Source organism: Chrysochloris asiatica, unplaced genomic scaffold (assembly GCF_000296735.1).
Source record: "Chrysochloris asiatica unplaced genomic scaffold, ChrAsi1.0 scaffold00048, whole genome shotgun sequence".
Taxonomy (NCBI): Eukaryota; Metazoa; Chordata; class Mammalia; order Afrosoricida; family Chrysochloridae; genus Chrysochloris; species Chrysochloris asiatica.
The window spans coordinates 14,152,649-14,176,056 of NW_006408566.1; the positions used below are offsets into that span (position 1 = coordinate 14,152,649).

Below are 23,408 nucleotides of genomic sequence, written 5' to 3' on the forward strand. Positions count from 1 at the left end.
TGGTGCTGTAGGATAAGCACTGGACTGCTAACCACAATGTCAGCAGTTCAAGCCCACCAAGCTGCTCCTAGGAAACACTATACAGGGTCATTATAAGTTGAAACCAACTCCATGGCCCTTAACAACAAGCATAATAATTAGCCTGTAGATATTCCATAATTTCATTTATCAGTCATCTACTGATGTACTATAAGTTATTTCCAAGCTTTAGTGATTGCAAACAATGTGCAACAAATAACACATATGTGCATTCCTAGTCATAGGACTGCTTGTCAAAAAGTGAACTGTAAGTTTTGAGAGTTGTACATCTGATCTTTTGCAATGAAAATGTCTGTGCTAAGGACTATAAGGGTTCCTTATGAATGGTGGGTTATGAAGATTCTTTTATTGATCTACTTCTAGTTATTAAGAGCTGTTGAGTTAGTTCTGACTCAAAGCAACGCTGTCCAAGAAGTGACTGGTGGGTTGGAACCACCAACATTACAGTTAGCAGTCCTTGTTTATCCTACAGTGCCACATCAGGACTCCAGTTTTAACATAGTATGAAATTAATGCTCTGTGTGAAGTGGCAGAGCAAAATCAGCATTGTGTAAATCTGCCTCTTTTCTTGCTATTGGGTGTTCCATAGGGATGCCAACCGTAATTAACACCTGGCCAGCCTCAGCTTTTGGGGATTCCAGGCTGAAAAATCTAGGTGACGCTATCTTTATTCCATAAGGAATAAAAGCCTAAAGTTTGGGTGGTTGGGCTTGGAGTTCTATCTTCATGGGACATTTATGTGTATGTGGGGGTGGGGGGTGGGAGGGTAGATAGGGTAGGGGGAATAGCTTGCTCAGAAATATGACCTATGTTATTCAAACATTCATGAAATTTCAAATTTGAGAAATAATATATATAATTAGTCTAGGTTAGCTTTAGCGTTCAGTGTTTATCAGCAGTGGTCCCTAGAACGCTGATGAAAAAGTCAATCCTGACTTGTATTTCTTTACCGTTTACCAACAATGCTCAGGCCCAGTCCTCGGCCGCTCTTCTTCTGCAGATCCACAGGAAAAATGTCTAAGTTTTCCTCATCCCTGTAGTGTGCCTCGTCTCTGTACACCACCAGGCGCACCTTCTGGGGGGTATGCCTCAGGGCTGTGATGGCCTCCTCGTGGCTGGCGTTCCTCAGGTCAACTCCGTTCACCTGCAATGATGGGTACTGATGATGGGCTGCTGACAGCAGACGCCTCTTTGCCGGTGCATGCTTACCGGAGCTCCGTGATCCAAACAGTGGAAAATCTCTAAGACATTCCCAGCCACTCTCAAATCACACAGGGCCCTAGCAGTAGTAGCTGTTTTATATATAAAGGAGGTGATCCTTCACTGCCCTCACCCAAGCATACCCCAAATCACATTGAAGAGGCTTCTTGTTAGGTGCCATGGAGTCAGTTCCGACTCATAGCGACCAAGGCTGTAAATCTTTATGGGAGCAGAAAGCCTCATCTTTCTCCCGCGGAACAGCTGGTAGTTTCAAACTGCTGACCATGAGGTTAGCAACCCGATTCGTAACCACTATGCTACCAGAGCTCCTTCAGAGAAGGGGCTAGTATGCATGAAAATGCATGTTTGTACTGCTCTGAATTTACTACAGAATCAATATGAATGAGAGAGAGCAGGGTCTAAGCAGCTCACTTAACTGAGACCAAAGGGTAACTAATGTTAGTAGTTTCAGATCCAGCTTGTTTACTAGATTCGACATCCAACTGTGAACATCTTAGTGATTTCATAATGGGCCCAAGTATTTCCAATCCCATCCAAGATTCCCTGAAATTCTCTCATGGGAATCTGGACACTAGCAAGCAGAAAGGACTAGATATCAGTTAACTAGATGTTGTTAAGTGCCGTCTAGTTGGCTCCAACTCATAGTGACCCTGTATAGAGTTTGCAAGGAGTGGCTGGTGACTTTGAACCACTGACCTTGTGGTTCAAATCGACCTTGTAATCCAGTGTTTTATTTCACAGCACCATACTGCAAACACCAATGACTAAAGTCAAAGCTCTGCTTATTGTGAGTCTTATGAATTGTGGTACGGTGTGTAACCTCTCTAAGGCTGTGATTTCCTTTTTGATTACACAGACATCACAGTCAATGGATACATTTAATTAAAAATTCATATAATGCATATATACTAGCCCTTGATGAAATTTAATCATTATACTAATTCTCTGAAATAGATAATGCTATTATATAACTGCTATTATATTTTACAGATGAGGAAACTGAGGTATGGTGAGGCTTAAAGGACTTGGACCAAGGTTATGCAGCTGGTGGAGGAATCAAGATTTAAACCCAGACAATCTGGTTCCACCTTTAACCTGTATATTAAGCTGCCTCACAACTTACCCTTAGACTGGCCTATTGGACTCTACTGCCCCAAAGAAAGCGACATCCTGATGTTGATTAATCAATAAGGGAGAAATTGAGGTGCAGAGGATCCCAGGACTCTGAGGGATGGAGTCATGTAATCTTCATGGTCACAAGTGGGGAAAAAAACCAGAGAAGGGTGGGCTCTGGCGGATGGCAGACTGGAAGAGTTCCTCCAAGATGCCGTTTTCCCTTGTCCTGGTCCTGCCATGTGTGCTCTCAGCATGTCAAGCCTACCTCTGAACCGCGGTTCCTTCATGGCTACCATGATGGACAAGTCTAGGGCCTTTTCCAATTCTAGCATTCTAAAGACTATGGACAGGTACAGAGCAGAGAGAAAAATGAAATGAAACTGTCTTGAAGAAAGTGACTATTTAAAAGTTAATTTTCTGAACCAAGAAAATGTGCAAATATCTTAGTTTCAAGCTTTTTCTTATCTGGTATATATTGGTGGGCTTGGGTACCCACTTAGGCTAATTATACCCAGACTAACAGTGGTTAAGAACAAGAGTTTTGTACCTAAATGGACTTTAAATTCTAGTGCCAATTCCAACGTACTGGCTGTCATGGATTGAACTAAAATATATGTAAGAGTCCTGGTTGTGGCACTGTAGGATCAGCACTGGACTGTGACCCACAAGATCAGCAGTTCAAACCTACAACTGCTCCTCGGAAACCCTATGAAGGGTCACTATTAGTCAGAACTGACACGACGGCACTTTAACAACAACAACAATTAACCACAAGGTAGGTAGATGGTTCAAATCCAAAAGCCATCCTTTGAAAGCTCTATGACAGGGTCACTGTGAGTCTGAACTGACTTGACAACACTTAACAGCAACAAGTATGTGTCCGTTTGGCTGGACCACAATTCTCAGTGGTTTGGCAGTTATATGATGATCCCTCGTGATGGGATCGGATGAAATCAACCAGTAAAAGGATTAAGGGTGGGATTGTTGTTGTTCTGTTCAGCGACTCTGTCTAGGATTTCCACCTTTAATCCCACTATGACCCTAATCTGATATATGGAAGATTCCTAAGAGTGTGACATGCGTGTCTTTTATCTTAGAGGAGCTAAGAGGAGAGATGCGTGAGCAGAAAGGTAGGGACTCACTACCACCAAGAAAGAAGAATTGGGAATGGAGTCTGGGATGTGTGAGGTCAAGATACATGAAGATCTCCGAGGAATGCTGGGTCTACAGATACTGAAAGGAGACAGGGACCTTTCCACACTCAGTCCTCTGAATTCAGACTTCTAGCCCCCAAGACTGTGACAAAGTAAACTGCTGTTTGTCCAAGCCGTCCACTTGTGGTATTTCTGCTATAGCAGCACTAGATTACCAAGACATTGGCGATGTAAAACCTTGGGCAAATAGCTTCAGCTAAGCTACAGTTGTGGCGTCTATGAGTTGCTGATGATAATCATCATCACCATTAAAAACAATTACTACTTAGTGGTGTGAGGACTGATTGAAATAAATCCTGCAAAACATTCTGCACTGGGCGTGGCATACATTTAAGCTCAATACAAATTAGAAGTTCGTATTTCACAATGAACTCAGGAAACTGCAGTCAGTCTGCTTTCTCTCTGCATGGGTATTCACTCTGACTTTAGGTCAATGAGTGCATTCTTATAATTAACAATGTACACTTGCTGAACAAAGTGGAAAACAGAGTCTCTAGAAAACGTGGTCTCAGCTGATTAGTTTCCAGTATTTCAGTAGCTGGCACACAAGATCATTCACTCAATGCAGACAAGTGACTTCCAAAGAAAATAAAGTTACCTTTGTAGGTTGAAGGTAAAGTTTCTAAACCACTAAATATTTTTTAAGAAGACCCGTCCAATTATATTTTGAATTAAAAGCACTGTCATTAAACTCTAGCATTACAAAAGCAATTTCTCCTGAATTCCAGCATCAAGAGGTGTACTCAAATCAGAGTTATCAGTTCCAAACTCAGTTTCAATTCGTAACTCTACTTAGCAGAGACACCATGGAACGTGTCATGAGGAAATTAATGCTGTGTGGTTTGAATGTTGTGGAGTGATTTACTAGGTGCTTTCCAGAAGCACTATAAGCATTATTTAGAGCATTGATTAAAGAGGAGTAAGGAGCTCTAGTAGCGTAGTGGTTACGAAAGGGGCTGCGAACCTTAAGGTCAGCGGTTCGAAACTACCAGCCACTCCGCGGGAGAAAGATGAGGCTTTCTACTCCCGTAAGGATTTACACCCTCGGAAACCCTGTACAGGGTTGCTATGGGTCGGAACCGACTCGAAGGCACTTAACAACAACAACAACAAGGTGGTAATAGCAGAGCTATCGGGCAGATGAAGAAAGGAGCTCTGGTGGCTTGTGAGGTGAGTTATGAGCTGGGCTGCTAATTGCAGGGTCAGCAGTTTGAATCTACCAGATGTTCCATGGGAGAAAAAGGAGGCTTTTTTGCTTCCATAAATATTTACAGCCTTAGGAATCCTATACAGGGTGGGAACTGGCTCAACGGCACACAACAACAGGTGTATGAAGAAGTGTATGAACCACTGTTTTGGAAGGGAAAGATAATCAATTTAAGGCAGTTGTTGTTATTAAGTGCTGTCGAGTTGATTCCAACCCATAGTGACCCTGTATAGGGTTTCTGAGGAGCAGCTGGTGAGCTTGAACCACTGACCTTGCAGTTCAAATGGATTTGTAGTCTGGCGCATTAACCCACAGCGCCATACCAATTCCTCATTATTCCATTCCACGGGGAAAGTTTAGTATTAACCTTCTGTTCATTCTGCTCCCATTTGTACTAAGATGTTGTTAAGTACTGTTGAGTTGGTTCCGACTCATAGTGACCCTGTATGGGTTTCCAAGGAGTGGTTGGTGAACTTTGAACCACAGACCTTGAGCTTTGTACTCCTGTACTAAGATACTGAAGGGGCTCTGGTAGCATAGTGGTTATGAATCAGGCTGTGAACCGCAAGGTCAACAGTTCAAAACTACCAGTTGTTCTGTGGGAGAAAGATAAAGCTTTCTGCTTCTGTAAAGATTTACAGCCTCGGAAACCCTGTACAAGGTCACTATGAGTTGGAACTGACTCCATGGCACATAACCAACCCATCGACTAAGATACAGGAGGATAATGGGAGTATGGGTAGAGTCTGGGGAGGAACCAACACTAAAAGGAGAATCAAACAGAAGACTTAGTCCATGCCAATCATAGATTGATTCATAAATCTTCTCATGCTAAAACATTATTTGACTATTTCTGAAAGCAAATCTGACTTGGCATTAAAAGCATGGAAGGCCAGCTTGTAGAATGCAAAGCACCCTTATGAGTGGAAAGGCCAGTGAAAGAAAAGACAGAAGGTTGCCTTGTTTCCTGGTCTCAACTCTCCTGTCAAAGCTGGCCTGCCCTCCTCTCAGAGGGTAATCTTCAGGCCACTGGCTACTTAGGCACCTGCATACAGTGGCCACAGCCAGAACAGGTTCAAAGGTGGGGGTCTAAAGCTACTTAGGAAGTGTGCTGCCTGAGCAAACTGAGAACTGTCTTTTTGATCTCAGCACACTGTATGTGCATGCTCTCATATACTACAGAACCCGTCCTCATTATGTGAAATGACAAGTGCAAATCATCTATCCAGATTGGGTAATATTACCTGGGAAAGGGTTTACTTGACCTTTTTAAATTCTCCTTTCACTTGAAACAAATTTGCTTTCTTCATACTAAACTAGTGAGTGATCACTTATATATCAAAGTACAAGAAAGCAGAGAGCAGTACAAATGAGGGGCTGCTGACACAGATTTAATTTTTTTTAACATTTAATGAGAGTTATTAAAATACACAGTACATATCTAAAATGCATAATTTGATAGGCTTTGAAATATGTGTATTATATAGCAGTGAAACCAACACCACAATCAAGATAATGAACATATTTAGGTTGACGTGACCATAAAGAAATATTCCTATGAGTACGAAGGGATATGGCACAGTGGGCTACTTATCGGGCTGCTAACTGCAAGGTCAGCAGTTTGAATCCACTACTTGCTCCAGGGGAGAAAGAATGGGCTTTCTACTCCCATAAAGACTACAACTTTGGAAACCCTATAGTTTTTTGAGCTCTGGTGTTGCTCTGTAGGATAAGCACTGGACTGGTAACTGCAAGGTCGACATTTCAAGCCCACCAGTCATTCTCAGAAACACTCTACCTGGTCACTATGAGTTGGAACTCATTCAACAGCACACCACAAGTCTCAGATGGTTTAGTCTATTTCATTTTATCAAGCCAATTATGATAACATCAGATTAGGGAATCTAGGCAAAAAAAACAAAAATAAAAACTCCTAATCACTAAAAAACAGCACTGTAAGGTAAAACAGTCCTGCCAATTCCCAAAGAGGCCTAACTTATTTTCCTAACCTCTACACTTGTACCTTAATGAATGTCCTGGGAATTTATCCTAAGCTAATGATGAAGCACAGTAAAGACCTGCAGGAGAAACCTTATAACTTGCCCTGAGTTTAATTTGCAGTCAGCCTGACCTCTCCTTTAACCCCTTCTTGTCTATATTTTCTGCCCTTAATTATATCTCCGGTTTCATCTTGGGAGGCAGAAATGAACCACCAAAGGGGAAAATAAAATTCTATGATTTCATTCCTAATGTACTATATTAAACCTGCAAAGCAAAATGCACATGCCCACCATAAAATGTTAACTATTCAATTAAATTCATCCAATGAAAAAAGTAAATGTTGCCTAAAGGTTTCACATCACAGAAAAGCTCTTTAGTTCCACCTACCAGATCTCCTGGCGTTGATGTTCCATTCATCCATTCCCTAGCTCACACACTGCAATGCTTTGGCACTTTTTAAAAGGCTTTAATGCCTATGCTAAATAAGAGTCAATTTGAAAGAGTCAAGTTACAGCATTTCCACTTTTAATATGTACCATATACCAACTCAAGGAAGGAGGTTCTATATTTTCATCAACTTGAAAACATAGGTGGCAAGGTGTTAACCTCCTTTTGATACAGAGATTTTATTAGTATTAAGAAAATAGTTCTGAACCTTCAATTATGTCTTTAAACAATAATGTCTGTGTGTGTATATAAATTTGTGCTTTTAGGAGGGATTTTAGGAGGGAATACATAAAAGAGATGTGAAAAAAATAAACTGAAATAATACAGTCTCCTTTGTTATTTGGCACAGTGGCAGCAGCAAGGGGCTCAAATGTAGCAATCGTTGTGAAGTTAGTGCAGAACTGGGTAGTGGTGCGTTCTGTTGTGCACGGGGTCGCTATGAGCTGGAGCCATCAACAGCACCTAACAACATTTGATGTTTCAATTTTTAGAATCTTACTTATCATTTTTTACTTTTTAATAAAAGTTTTGATTCTAAACCAGGGAGTTGTTCAACATATAATTAAAAAAAAAAAAATAGAAGAAGATGATGACGATATATGTTATTATAAAATGGAAGTGAGATAAGGGAGAATATAGTTATTTTTGTTCTCTGCCATCAAGTCGGTTTCAACTCAAAGAGACCCTGTATAGGGCTTGAACCAGCGACCTTAAGGTTAGAAGTCCAGTACTTATCCTCTAGTGCCACACCAAGGCTTAGAGTTGAGTTGGTGGTGGTGGTGTGCCATGGAGTCAGTACCGACTCATAGTGACCCTGAATAAGGTTTCCAAGGCTGTAAATCTTTATGGGAACAGACTTGCTGATGTTGTTGTTAAATGACATGGTAAAACACATTTAATAATTTAATAAATTGACTTTGTGGCTCAAGTCAGCAAAGGGAACATATCTACTGGTATATAATAGAATTTAAAATCACATACCTCTAATATCTGGTCACCAACCCAAAGTCTTCCATCTCTGGCTGCTGCTCCTTCTTCATAGACCTCATGAATAACTATAGCATCCTATAAAACACAAAGTGATGTTAGTCTACAACCACCACAAATGTTTCCTTGAACATTCAACCAAACAGCAGGCAACAACAACAAAAATTTCAATTTACTAATAATATTGTATTGTATCTAACATAAAGAAAAGTAAGATACACAGTTATGATACATTCACAGCTACAATTAATCTTTTCGAAGTTTACTGTTTCATTCCTACAGAACTGGTTCTGCCTAATATTTCATATTAAACGTCTTCCATGTGTTTTACAGTTAACCTTGTACATCGCTGCTATGCATGAACTTGAAATGAACTCTGTGTCATTCTTATATATATTTTATGGTATATTTTGAAACATGGTTTCAAGTATTTATGGGTGTTCAAGGTTTTGGCATAGATGGGTGACCTGATGAAGGGGACTCACCAATCCTCATTACTTAGGCAATGAAAGAAAAGAATTTAATGGAATCAAGTGGCCCAGGAAGGCACAGCATAGAGGAGGGGAAATAGTCATGTGTTCTAATCCTGACTCGGCCATTGTGCAATCCTGGGAAAATACATTCCTCTGAATTCAGCATTCTGAACCATAAATCAAGATCACAATATATAACATAGGTAACCTTTGAGGTATTTCATGCTAATGAATTTTTAAGAAAAACACCATCAAGCAAACCCCCAACAAAGTAATTTGCATCTCTTCAAATTAATAATCTTAAATTTTTATCATCATAAAAAGTAACACATACCTATAGAAAAGAATGAAGTAATACCAGAGCATGCTATGTCATAAAACCATCACTGACAAGTTCCAAAGGAGGACCCCCTCTAGGAATTTTAGATTTACATACGTAAGCATTTATGTATTTTGGTGAGAACATTTACAATTATTAAATGGTTTGCTCATACTAGTTTCCTCTTTTCCCATATTGAACAGGGTAGTCAAGCTTTGAAATGGTTTGCTGGGGATTTTTGTAAAGCTGAAATCTGAAACAACCAAAAGTCAACAATTCTGGTTGTGGTTTTGTTTTTAAGAAAACTGAAACACACTGAACATTTGGGTTGAATGGATTTTGTTATTTGCACTGGAGGGAGAGGAGAAAGAACTTATGAGTGGAAACTAGAAACAGATACTGTGGATCCCATAGTGGTGAAAACTTGAGTCCCCAAACAGCCAGGCATCTTTTCTCTCTAAGCTATTCACACACACACAAAAGCCAGTTTCTGTTCAGTCAATTCCACCTCATGTGTTGCAAAAATAATTGTGTTGTACAGGGTTTTCAAGGCTGTAATCTTTCAGAAGCAAATTGCCAGGTCTTTCTTCAGAGGTACCTCTGGGTGGGTTAGTAACGGAGTTTTTGGTTAGCAGTCAAGTTAGTTTTGACTATGAATGCTTAACCTTATGCATCCCCAGGGATGCTTCTCACTGCCTGTTGAGTTGTTCAGTGCCGGTCAAGTTGATTCAGTCCCATAGCGAACCTGTATAGGGTTTCCGAGGAGCAGCTGGTGAGCCTGAACCGCCAACCTTGCAGTTCAAACGGTTTTGTAGTCTGGCGCATTAGCCTACAGCTAGGACTCCTCTCCCTGCCTGTTGTTGTTGTTGTTAAGTACCATGGAGTCGGTTCTGACTCATAGTGACCCTGCACAGGGTTTCTGAGGCTGTAAATCTTTATGGGAGCAGAACACCTCATCTTTCTCCCGCTGAACTGCTGGTAGTTTCGAACTGTTGACCTTGAGGTTGGCAGCCCAACTCGTAACCACTATGCTACCAGAGCTCCTTATAAGCACACAGGTTGTAATACCCTGCAGGCAATAGTCAATGACGGTCTTGATGATGGCCAGGGTTGACTAGTGACAATGACCATGGGCAGTTCTCAATGTCTGAGTGTTTTGTTAAGAAACTATGACCCCAGTAGTAAACGAACCACAAACAAGACTGGGGCTGACATTGTTCTTATTCCAGAAGAAAGAAGTTAGAAGTAGGTTGCCATCAAATAAATTGAGAGAACATTTAAAATGTATATTATACATATAGAATCTTTCTCTATCTATCTATCTATCTATCTATCTATCTATCTATCTATCTATCTATCTATCTATCTATCTATGAAAGGAGCTCTGGTAGTGTACTGGTTATGAATCAGGCTGCGAGCCTTAAGGTCAGCAGTTCGAAACTACCAGCTGCTGCTCTGTGGGAGAAAGATGAGGCTTTTACTCCCATAAAGATTTACAGCCTCGGAAATCCTGTAAGGGTCGCTATGGGTCGGAACCGACTTGACAGCACTTAACAACAACAACAATCTATCTATAAAACAAGAGAGAAAAACATATTTACAACAAAAAAACAAAGCAAACTTACTTCCTTGGGAGTTGGCGAACAGGCTGCTACACAAATTTTAAAGTGGAGAAGCACCAAAAGAAACCAGAGACCTCTAACCAAACAACCCATCTGGAATCCAAATACCTTTCAATATTAAATACTTCCCTTTTATCACCACACAGTTCTGAAAATATACTTTATCATAGCTGTTAAAGAAGCAGCTCCCAAGAGCCAGAAAGACTTCCTTGATCCAGATAATTGACATTTCAGATTCTATACCAGCAATAGATTTTAGATGATTCTCTGTTGGACACTGACTTATGAATTTCCAGGCCCAAGAAGTGTTTACACTGCCAAGACTTTTGTTTGTCAGAACTGTGATTCTAAGGAAAGTTGCTGGGTCAGTAGCTTGAAGTGATCCCAACACCATCACCAAGATCCCAACAAGGGTCATGTGGAGTAGGCAATGCACACTCCTGGTATGGCTTATATTATGCTGGCTTTCAAATTTGGGTTCCCAAACAACCCCATTTTTTGCTGGACAAGAAGAACCACAGACTGAACTCATCATATTCCCCATGGTTTTTAAAAAGCTTACTTTTCACTCTAAATTCTTTTTATCTTTGGAACATACAAACATCAACTCAGTAATTTCTATGCATTTGTCTTCCAAAGAAAGAAAAGACCCAATGGATTATTTTTTTTTAATCCCATAAAAGTCATATGAATCCAAAACCCTGACACACATTCTGGATAATTAGTAAGGTATTAGACAGAAAAGAAAAACACTGTTAATAATCTCAAATTCTCTTCCAATGATCCATTTTTGGTCTTTGAGTCTTTCTATATGAAAAGCTCTCCATTTATTTCTTTCCTTTTGCTTGACTACCAATACAAACAACTTCTTCTAAAACTCATCTGTTAGGTGGTCTGGTAATCAGTTTCATATGGGTGGGTTGCTGTGTTACTTTGAGGAGAGGAGGTAGGTAAACAATTATGAGTGAGGCTTCTAGAGTCAGATTTCCTTGGCTCAAATCTATCCCTTTTTGTAGGCCTGGGGAAAACTTTTAATCTCTGTAGGCCTGCCTCATCATCCTCATTTCTATACGATTGTAATATTATCTACAAATAAGGCTTTCTGTACAGCACCAGCAAACAGTAAGGGAACAATGATACATCTGAGCTCATTTAACATCTATGTGCTAAAGATACTACACACTTATTTATGCCATGTCATTCTCTTAACAACTCAGCAACTTCATTGTTATCTGTCCTATTTACACAGAGAGACTCAGAAAGGTTCACACTTGACCAGGTCTTTGTAGCTTCTAAGTAGGAAAGATGGAATCCCAACTCAGGACTGTTTAGTACCATAGTTTGTGCTTTCACCAGTATAACAAGCTTCTCATCTGTTTTGAGTATTTTATTTTATCCTTGTGCAAAAGCTGACTTGGGATTTTCCATATGGCATTAATTTTGTTGAAATATTGTCTCCTCGACTACACGGTAAAACCCTTGAGAGTGAGAGCTGATCATTTTATAAAGGGTGCACAGAAAGACAACTTGTGGTAGTGGAAACCAAAGCCTTTGGCTTAATGAGGCGAGGTGATGATCTATGGATTTTACTAGCTAGTGTTGGTACATATTAGTGATTCATGCTACACAAAGCATGATGGGTAGGCTCTACTTCCTGCTCCAACACAGACTCTCTCTAATTCCATTTGTTACTCTTGTCCCTTTTCTTCTTTCTCTTCTCACATCTTTTCAGTTCTGTTTCTTTGCATCTATATATTATTCATTGAATTGTTCTTTCTATAGGTTGTTCAGCCTGCATGTTGTCAAGTTAGTTCCAACTCATAGTGACCCCGTGTATGGTTTCCAAGACTGTAAATCTTTACGAGAATAAAAAGCCTCATCCTTCTCCTGCAGAACAGCTGGTGGATTCAAACTATTGACCTTCCAATTAACAGCCCAATGTGTAATATACTAGGTTACCAGGTCTCCTTTCTTTCAACAGGAGAGGATATAAAATGATATTATCATAGACATAGGGAATACACTGACATTTAAAATACAAAGTGGGTTCAGTCCAAGAACATGAATTAATATCTGTTAATTAATAGTATAAAGACGAGAATAATTTGCAGAAGGTCAAGACTGATACACAATAAAAAACTAACACCCTTTTGCTAGTTTTATGATTTTCACTGGGACAACAGAAATTTAAGTAGAATGGCCTGGTTACTTGCTGCTGGAGACAAGACCAACAATGTACTTATGGATACCCTAAGTCATTAATTTGGGTTATCTATTCTAAGACAGGTAAACACACAGGTAAACCTACACAAAGGCTAGACAATGGCTTTCAGTTGTGTGGATCATGACAAGCTATGGACAACACGGCTAAGAATGAGTATTCTGGAACATTTGATTGTCCTCATGAGGAACCTGTACATAGAACACGAGGCAGTTGTTCAAACAAAACAAGGGAACACCGAATGGTTTAAAATTAGGAAAGGTGTGCACCAGGGTTGTATTCTTTCACCATACTTATTCAATCTGTATGTTGAGCAAATAATCAGAGAAGCTGGATTATATGAAGAAAAACGTGGCATCAGGATTGGAGGAAGACTCATTAACAGCCTACAATATGCAGATGGCACAACCTTGCTTGCTGAAAGTAAAGAAGACTTAAAATACTTAATGTTAAAGATCAAAGACCACAGTCTTCGTTATGGGCTGCATCTCAATGTAAAGAAAACAAATCCTCACCAATAAACAATATCCACATAGAGAAAAAAATTGAAATGGTCAAAGACTTCATTTTATTTAGATCACCCATCAACACCCATGGAAGCAGCAGTCAAGAAATCAAACATATTGCGTTAGGCAAATCTGTTGTATAAGACCTTTTCAAAGTGTTGAAGAGCAAAGGTCAGTTTGAGGACTAAGGTGCACCTGATCCAAGCCATGGTATTTTCAATAACCTCATATGCATGTGAAAGTTAAAATACCATAGAAGAATTGATGCATTTGAGTAATGATGTTGGAGGAGAGTATTAAAAGAACCATGGACTGCCAAAAGAACAAACCAATCTGTGTTGGAACAAGTACAGCCAGAATGTTCCCTGGAAACTAGGATGGCCAGAGTTCATCTCTCATACTTCGGACATATTATCAGGAGGGACCAGTCACTGGAGGATATCATGTTTGGTAGAGTGAAAGGTCAGAGAAAAAGAGAAGACCTTCAATGAGAAGGACTGGCACAGTGGCAGGAGCAATGGGCTCAGGAGTAGCAATGATTGTGAGGTTGGCCCGGGGCTGGGCAGTGTTTCGTTTTGTTGCGTATAGGGTTCCTACATATGATTTGCTACCAACTCCATGGCACTAACAACAACAGCTCTAGCAAGAGAGAAGAATTTGATTGGGGAGTTTGAAAATCTCCCAAATACTGAGTTTGCCATAATCAGAAGGGTTTCAGGAGAGATTTCAAAGTTGTGGGGAAGAGCCTTTTGCTTAAAATTTCTCTTTCACCAGTTCATGTCTGACATACCTTTAACTGAGGAAAAAGCCTTTATTCCACGTTATAGAGAATGTTAAAAAACAACAAACACTCTCAATAAGTAACTGTCCAACAAATTCATCATATTGTTTAATGCTAACGTCTCCGTCCCCAAAATAAATGTTTATTTTTAAAGATATGATGGCCTTCAAATAATGTGTGGTTAAATAGCATTATATTTTAAATCAATTTCTGTGTGAATTTTTTGAAGCCCCCTCACATGGTATGGAACTAAAAATGGTATGTACACCGAGAAATAATTCTCTTCTTTGGTACCTGCCAGTCAGTTGCTCAACTTCCCTCATGAAAAATATACAGTATTAAGTTTCTTATGTATTTTACAGGGATATTTTATGCATCTGTGCAAAAACATGTGACACATGGCATCACATCATTCCTCCATGACACTCTCAGCTTCCTTGTTGGATCCCATAATCCACTGCAGTGGCCTCACAGAACTCAGACATCATACGCACAGTTATGGGGCTTCTTAAGAAAGTTGGTAAGTTACAATTCAACATCAGAAAATGCTCAGGACACATTATTCCAGTCGCCTGCTGATAAATGACCACAGGACACATCACTCCACTATAAGTCTCAGCCTGAAAGCACTCGGCTCTAGCTCCCCCAATTAAGTGTCTGAAGACACCTTACTCTACAAGAACGGTTCCTGACTACTCAGCTGTACTCGCTCCGTGGGCTGGGAAGCCCATTGCTCTGTCTCATACTCCAGTTTTTGGTTCTGCGGCTGCTCCTTTGCCACTCCTCCGGTGTTACAGCTCTCTGTCCCTGGGCCAAGAAGAGTCAATGCACAGGGATCTCGGGGCCAAAAGGAAGCACTCCACTCCTGGCTCTATCTTCTTGATGGTTGTGAGATCCCCTCTTCTGTTTCTGAGATGGCTCATTTTAAACCAACTTTAGCGTTCCAAGTTGTCAATGACAATGAACTCTGTCAACATCCACTGCTGAGTCACGTCATCCTATCAGTATCTTCCCCACCTACTTCTTAAGCAGACATATCAGAAAGAGAGTCATCTGATGTGATTTCCCAAGATAAGGCTAGCGGAGGAATATTAAACACCTCACTGCACTGCAGTCTGTATTTGAAAAGGAGGCAGCGGTACGTATGGGTCAGTGGAAGAATTCTTTCAGGCGTTCAGTGTGGGAGACTCAGGCTTGATTCTCAATCAATGCCTTTATGTGTAGACACCACCTACCTGTCTGTCTGTGGAGGCTTGTATATTGCTCTAATGCTGAACAAGTTCCAGTGTGGAGCTTCCAGACTAAGACAAGCTAGGAAGAAAGGCCTGGAGGTCTACTTCTAAGAAACTGCCAGTGAAAACCGTACAAATTATAAGAGTATGGTCTGCAATGCAATCAGTCACAGGGATGCCTTAGGAGCAGGCAGTGTTTTGTCGGGGAACATTTTGACAATGGCAAACAACAATAATGACATTTGAAACGGCTCCAAGTACTTGACAGTCATGCTCTCTTTTATCTGTCTTCTCTACCTCATTTGTTTTATGGACTTCTACTGCGAAGCCTGGTGTGGTACCTTAGGATAAACACTGGATCACAAGGTTGGTTTGAACCACAAGGTCGGAGGTTCAAACTCACCAGCTACTACTCAGAAACCCTATACAAGGTCGTGCTATAAAATTGGTCCCAACTTAATGGCACTTAACAACAAACAATAACAACATTGTTGTTGTTAAGTGTCGACTAATCAGTTCTGACTCACAGTGACCCTGTGGAAGGTTTCTAAGACTATGAATCTTCGTGGGTGGAAAAAGCCTTATCTTTCTCCTGAGGAGTGGCTGGTGGACTTGAACCAATAATCTTGTGGTTTGCAGTCCAGTGCTTATCCTACTGCTCTTACCCTAAGATATAATGAGATTCTAGTAGAGCCAGTTAAGTGGCACCTCTTTGGACCTTCTCTGACCCTCTTTCCTGATTAAGCTGTCACCACTATATCTCACAGGAGCATGGTGGCTCCATCCAATAAACACTGGATTGAGAACCACAAGGTCTGCCAGCCTCTCTGTGGGAGAAAGATTAGGCTTTCTGCTCCCACAAAGATTTTTAAAGCCTCCAAAACCCTCTAAAAGGTCGCTGTGAGTCAGAACCGACTCAAAGGCACTTAGAAACAACAACTATGTTTCACACTATTGTAAAATTTATCACACTATCAAAAGTGCATGTCCACAAGGGTCTATGTCTTGTACAACCTCCAAACCTCACTGGAACCTTTAAGAACAGGTGCTGCTTCCAACTCTTCTATGTATTCTGGTGCCAAGTGCAGAGTTGTTGTTGTTGTTGTTGTTGTTTTTAGGTACCATTGAGTTGGTACCGACTCATAGCAACCCTATGCACAACTGAACAAAACACTGCCCAGCCTATCAATAAATACTTGCTAAGTTATCATCAAGAAATTGGTTAGAAAAAAAGAAAAAGAAAAAGAAATTAGTTAGATATAGAAAAGGAAATGATGATACTAAACCAGCAAGGGGAGACTGGTGGAGTTAGCATGTCATAATCTTACTCTAACCCAACCAAGCCTCTGATAATTAAAGTATTAGTGACACCAACCAAGATGTTCATCACAAATGGCTGCTAAATCCATCTGAATTTCCAGAGGATTTACATTAGCCCAGAGAGCAATTTAAAGAAAGCTAAGTATAAGGGACTTAATTAGCACTGAGCCCCACAAAAATCTCAGACTCCTGCAGGGGAACGGAAACTCTGAATTGCTGGAAAAGAATTTCACAAGACACAATGCTATATCCTTTGGCAGAATCAAAGTCCTCAGATACTTCAGTCAAGCTGCCAACAAGTAGATTAAGTAACTCATATGCACACCAATCATTGAGCAAATGACAATTTTATAGTTCTCACAACAGGCCCGTAACACTTAAAGAAGCCATGTGTTAGAAAAATTAAGGAAGGGTCTCTTGTGGACTGATGAACACCAATATTTACCCTTCTTTTGTGGGTGAGCTATTTTAATAGATTGAGATTTTATATTTTACATTTCTAGATATTCAGTGAATTGTTTCAGCAAACATTCTTGGTCAGAACTTAGATACCACATATTATAAAGAACCATGATATATATATATATAATACATTTTACTACCTGCAGACATGTTTTACTTAATTTGGATCTCTCCAGAAGTAAACCTATTCTTAGCCATACTCATAAAAGCTACCTTGCTCTACTCTTTCCCCTGAAAAATCCTAAGGGACATTTTAACTACAAAAAGTTTCACACTGGACTTCACATTTATGTGGAAAGTATATTTACCAATGATCCAAGAGGAGTGTTATGTCCTGTTTCCCTGTTTTAAGAGAACAAGATCCCTGGAAAGGAAAGACTTAGGAGAGTCAAAAGAAACACTAAGGATATTATACATAAAATGGGGTGTTTTTCTCCCCCCATTTGAAAGAAACCATGGTCAGATGTGCAGCTTTATAGGAGTCATGTTACTTTTAAATACCATTTAACAGAGTTCTTTTCTGGTTAAAAACCATAAAACAGACATATCTTCTAAACAGTAGACCACTTTCTCAGCAAGAGAGCTAAACCAACGGAGGGTGGTAACATGGCAGGGGTTTCATAAAATATCAGGCCAATGCTGTGCAGCATAGAAAAACTACATTCAACTCTATACTGAAAAACACATGTCTAAGTATTATGTTACTGATTTGTAATGTTTATTACAGTTACAGTGAACTAAAAGGTCATCAGTTCTAACTCACCAGCTGCTCCTTGGAAACCCTATACAGGATCACTATGAGTTGGAACCGACTCAACATCATTTAACATCAACATTATAGTTACAGAGTTTAAAAAAAAAATGCTTGGTTAAAACTATTAAAGTTTACTCTCTTAATAAAAGTGATTAAGTTCTAAACTGGACTTATATAAATTGTTGTTGTTAAGTGCCATGGAGTGATTCTGCCTCATAGTGACCCTGTATAGGATTGCTGAGGAGTAGCTGGTGGGTTTGAACAACCAACCCTAACCACAGGGTTAGGAGTCAGTCTAGTAGTGTTTATTCTATAGCACTACACTCAAGAGATGAGTACCTAAGAACTTGATTTTTTTTTTTTCCCATCCCAAATTATTTGACTAAATTCTTTATAAACCATGCTTCCTTATTTAAATCAGGAAGAAAGGGCTCAGGATTGAGGTCAGTGGAATTAAATTTTCTGATAGCTCTACAGCTAACCAACATTTTGTTCAAGACAATAGTATCAGTGAAGCACAATGTTGAATTACATGACTTACAAAGTCATCCTAGCTCAAAAATTCTGTACCTCTATTAGTGTGCTGTTCTGGGTTAGGGCACTGGACTGCAAAGTCAGTTTGATCCGCAAGGTTACTGGTTCAAGCTCACCAGCTGCTCCTTGGAAACCCTATACAGAGTCACTATAGGTCAGAACGGACTTGACAGCTCTTAACAACAACTAGCTTAAAAAAAAGGAGCTCTGGTGGTGCTGTAGCGTAAGCACTGGACTGCCAACTGCATGGTTGGCAATTCAAACCCATCAGCTGCTCCAAGAGAGAAAGACTTACTGCTTGGAAACCCTACCCAAGGTCACAATGAGTTAGAATAGACTGAAAGGCAGTGGGTCTGACTGTGTTTTTTTATTAGCCTAATATTGTGGGAAGTGAAACTGAAATTGAGAAAGCCATTGTTTCATAAGTTGCTTTGGTCCTGCACTGGGAATAAGACCTCTTTCTAAACGGCAGGTCAGAAGAACCCTAACTTCCACAGTTGGAAAAATATCAAACGCACTTGTCTGGGGGTGGGAGTGGTGATTTGTAGGGTATAAGAATTTTTATCACTCATCTTTTGATGCAAAATAGGCCACTATAAAACTCAGTAGCTTAACCCAAGATCTAATCCTTTATTTGTTCATAATTCTGTAGACTGGAAATTTGTGAAGTTCTACTTTTATGTGCTTTCATAGCTGAGTAAACTAGGAAGCCTAATGTGGAAAGTAATAAAGGTAGCAATGTGGATAAATATTGTCTACAATAAAGAGGGCAGAATCCTGTGACAAAGGCAGCGAGGTTGTCCTTGCCACAGTGCGGTAGTAGGTTGATAATGGGAAACTTAAAAAGGCATTTTTTCCCCCTATATGTTACATGTTTTGTACATCTGTATTTTGCAAGCCAATTATGAAAGCAAAAATACAAATATGACTCAAGATAAGCTGCAAAGTTACCAACTTTCCCTACTTTTAGACTATTCCCTTCTTTTGATACACCAGATATTTGACCTCACCTCATTGATTCAAGAGAAAAAAAGATTAAGAGCCCAGTTATTTCAATATCTCATAAGAGTATGTCGGACCTGAGACAAAATGTAGTAATACATATTTCCTTTAAGGAGCTCTGGTAGCGTAGTGGTTATGAGTTGGGCTGCCAACCTCAAGGTCAGCAGTTCTAAACTACCAGTGATTCCACGGGAGAAAGATGAGGTGTTCTGCTCCCATAAAGATTTACAGCTTTGGAAACCCTATGCAGGTTTACTATGAGTTGGAACCGACTCCATGGTACTTAACAACAACAAATATTTCATTTATTCTACATTTTTTTTCTCTATATTTTAACAATTTTATAATTTAAATGAATACCAGTCAAGCGTACATTTAATGTATTACATTCTCATCATCTATGATATTAAAAGATTATCACTCAAGAAAAAAATAGTGTTTGTTGAACTCATGTAGTTTTGCTTAACTTCACTTGTTCAATAGGTAATTATTTCTGTTCAGAAAACCTGAAGAGCTACAGCTGTATCAGGGAGGTCAAAGGAATTTATCTATCACACTTGAAATCATAGTTTCTAAACAGTAGGTATTTCGCTCTGCTCACTAATAAATTAGCATTCACTACACAGAGTCCTGGTGTGGCACTGCAGGATAAGCACTGGACCCAAAGGTAGGTTTGAGCCACAAAGCTGGTAGTTCAAGCTAACCAGCTGCTCCTGGGAAACCCTATAGAGGGTCACTACGTGTTGGGACCAACTAGATGACACATAACATCAGCAACATGTTAGTATCTAAAAATACTAGATATTGACTAATTTGACCCATTTTCTTCCTCTTTGAAGGTTTTTTCAGGTACATATTTCCATACCCGCTCTCATGCATATAAGAATAAATGAAGAGATTGAGGTTAGGATATAAAGACTATTTCTTCATTCTTTGTAGCAGAATTTTGTGAAGATTACCTTGAAGTCTGACTAAAATGTGAGAATCTTAGAATGCCTGTGGTGTTGTTCTTAACCCTATATGGGTTGCTATGAGTCAGTTTCAACTCATAGCAACCCATATAGGGTTTCCAAGAAGCAGCTGGTAATCTTGAACTGCTGACTTTGCAATTCAAACTGACCTTGCAGTCCAGCACATTTACCCACAGTGCTATATCAGGACTCTAAGGTAATAAACTATATTACTGATAACTACCAATGACTCATGGCAATCCCATGCACTACAGACAGACCCCTTGCCCAGTCCCGTGACATCTTGACATTCATTGTTGCAGCCAACAACCTAGGGGGCTTATCTTCCAGCATTGTTTCAGAAAATATTCTGGGTTTTCATCAGATAATTTTCAGAAGTAGATCGCCAATCTTTTCTTCCTTGTCTTAGAATGGAAGCTCTGCTGAAACTTATCCAACATCATAACAACATGCAAGTCATCACAGTACAACTGAAAGACTATAGAATATTTTAAATTTGAAAAAATTATAACATTTAAAAAAATCATAGACAACATGAAAGAATATTACGGGGTTCTAGACCTTGTCCAGTGAAACAGGCTTCTGGTGGAGCCTTTGTAGAGTATAGGGCCTTAGATGTAATCCTGAACCCCATACAGAACCTTCTGAGATGGGGCATTCCCACTTGAAAGAACATTCAGACCAACCTAGAGTGGCTAGAGGAATGAAGAGACATCTTAAAAGAAAGACAAGCAGGGGGAAAAAAGCAAAGCAGAGTGTTTGGCTATTATAAAAATAAGCAAGCTGTTCACCTGGGAGCTATCAAGGCAAACCATCAAGTCCCTTCATGACAAGCCCCCTTCCAAGACTAAAACTTAAAGGCAACACTTGAGCAGGCTTGTAAGCTCGCTGGTGACCACACCGGTCTTCTTGTGAGTGGAAGTGGGGGAAAGGCAGTAATGAAGACATGGGCTGAGCTTGACCATGTTCCATAGACTCCTGTCGACCTTAAGATGAAAGAGAGAAGAGGAAGGTCTGGTTGGTTCAAAGTTTAGGGAGACTTGGGAACTTGTGAGCCCATGGACACTGACCTAACCACTGGGAGCTAGAGCTGAGAGTGATCTATCCAGCTGATATGAAGTGGGGGGAGGTGCAAAGTTGGTTTGAACTGCAAGGTCAGCAGTTCAGGCTCACCAGTTGCTCCTTGGAAACTCTACACAGGGTTGCTGTAAATTGCAAGAATGCCCAAACTTGCAGATAGTACCCATTTGACCTAGCTTGGATAGCTTGATGATCAGAACTTGACTAGAGCATGATAAAGAAATGAAGCAAGTATAAGTTGCTAAAATTTAATGAACTTAATCTTAACTTATGGATCTAGTAGCTCAAAATACCAACCAAGAGGGAAGGAGTCTTCTCATCAAGGATCAAGCCTATCCCCTCAGTACAAAGGGTTGATAGGGGCAGGCAACTTAAGATATTGGGTACCTAAAATAGCTGGCTTACAAGTTTTCAAGAGGGAGTTTAGTTTCAGAGCCAGCAAGGGAAGGTAGAATCTGTACTGAATAGTTTTCATTTTATCTAGATGGGTCTGTTGAAAGGAGATGGGGATAGGATTCTTTTGATTCAACAGTGAGTAATTGTTATCATGACTAAATGTGATTGTCATATATGTAAAAGTAGAAGTTGTGTGACAAAAAGTGGTGGTGTTATCCCGTGGAGTCAGTTCTGACTCATAGCAACCCTGTGCAGGTTTTCTGAGGCTAGTAGTTAATCTTGCATTCCAGAAACAAAGGACCCTAAGACCAGCAAGACGAAAGAACATGAGCAGAACGTGGGATCCTAACCAAAGAAGCAGTGACACCAGTGATGGAGGCAGAGGTGAGGGCATGGAGAGACAGACCATCTGAAGACTCTAGACTCATGGAAAGGGAAGGATGTGTGCTGGAGGCCAGGGACTGGTTTGTAAAATGTGCCCTTTGGTTGTTTGAACAATGACATATTCCTGGGTGTTTCTGTGTACATAAAAGAGAGAGAGAATGAATACAGGCAATACTGTTAACTGATGGTGTCATAGGTTGAGTGCAAAACATGTTTTGTCATGTAGACTATCACTTAATTCACAATAAAATCTTTTATAAAAAAGGAGTATTACATCAGTTGTCAATACAGTGACTCTTTTAACATAAAAGTAAAGACTAATTACGGAGTTAGATAACAAAAATACTATCTACCAATCAATAACTCTGTCTCCCTACCTTTTCCTCTCTCTGGGGGTTTTAATGTAATGGTCGATATAAACTATTCTAAAACTCTAACTCAGTGATTTTAAATTCTTGCACACTATTTAAAGTAACCTAAAATGTGAAATGAAAATCACAGTAATAAAACAGCTAATATCATGTAAGAATTGCTGTCAATATATAGACACTGAGAAGCTTTTTATTCTCAAGCTCAAAAAAGAAACTATTTTATATTTACTTAAAATGGAGTTCTCTTGCCAAGACTGATATAACAAAAAGTTGATATTCAGCAATATGAATGTGATTTTTCATGCTGAAATAGAGAATTATTTTAAGGAATTGGGATAAAATTTGTATTATATTTTATAAGTCCCTATAGTTCCACCTGGTCCTTATTTATTTAAATTTATTATCAGCTTACATAATATTTTTGCTTACAGTCATATTCTTTAAGATCAGAAATACCCAAATCTGGAAATTCAGAGGTACTATTCATTAACATTCTTTCAGTGTGATTCACAGACTTTTTTGTAAACTCTGTTGTGACTTTAAAATACAACTAAGGTAATAAGATGTTTTGTATAAAAATATATTACTTAATCAATAACGATAAAAGGAGCTAGGCTTTGCAGGATTACACGCCAAAGCAAACTGTACTCCTCATGAAACAGACTGGGCAAAGTTCATTTGAAGGGGACTAGCAGACTACAACACTTAATCAAATGTAGACTAGCTTTCTATTTTGCTTACTTAAAAA

At 39.6% G+C, this 23,408-nt stretch overlaps 1 protein-coding gene across 1 annotated transcript in view; it reads right to left on the bottom strand.

Moving 5' to 3' along the window:
• Positions 1 to 985: 985 nt before the first annotated feature.
• Positions 986 to 23,408, bottom strand: part of INADL (InaD-like (Drosophila)) — a 383,821-nt gene continuing 361,398 nt past the window's right edge. Inside the window, exons 32-33 of the mRNA XM_006862480.1 lie at positions 8,227 to 8,310; positions 986 to 1,183 (exon numbers count right to left, since the gene is read on the bottom strand). Of these exons, the coding sequence (XP_006862542.1) occupies positions 986 to 1,183; positions 8,227 to 8,310 (282 nt within the window). The remainder of the gene's footprint in view (positions 1,184 to 8,226; positions 8,311 to 23,408) is intronic.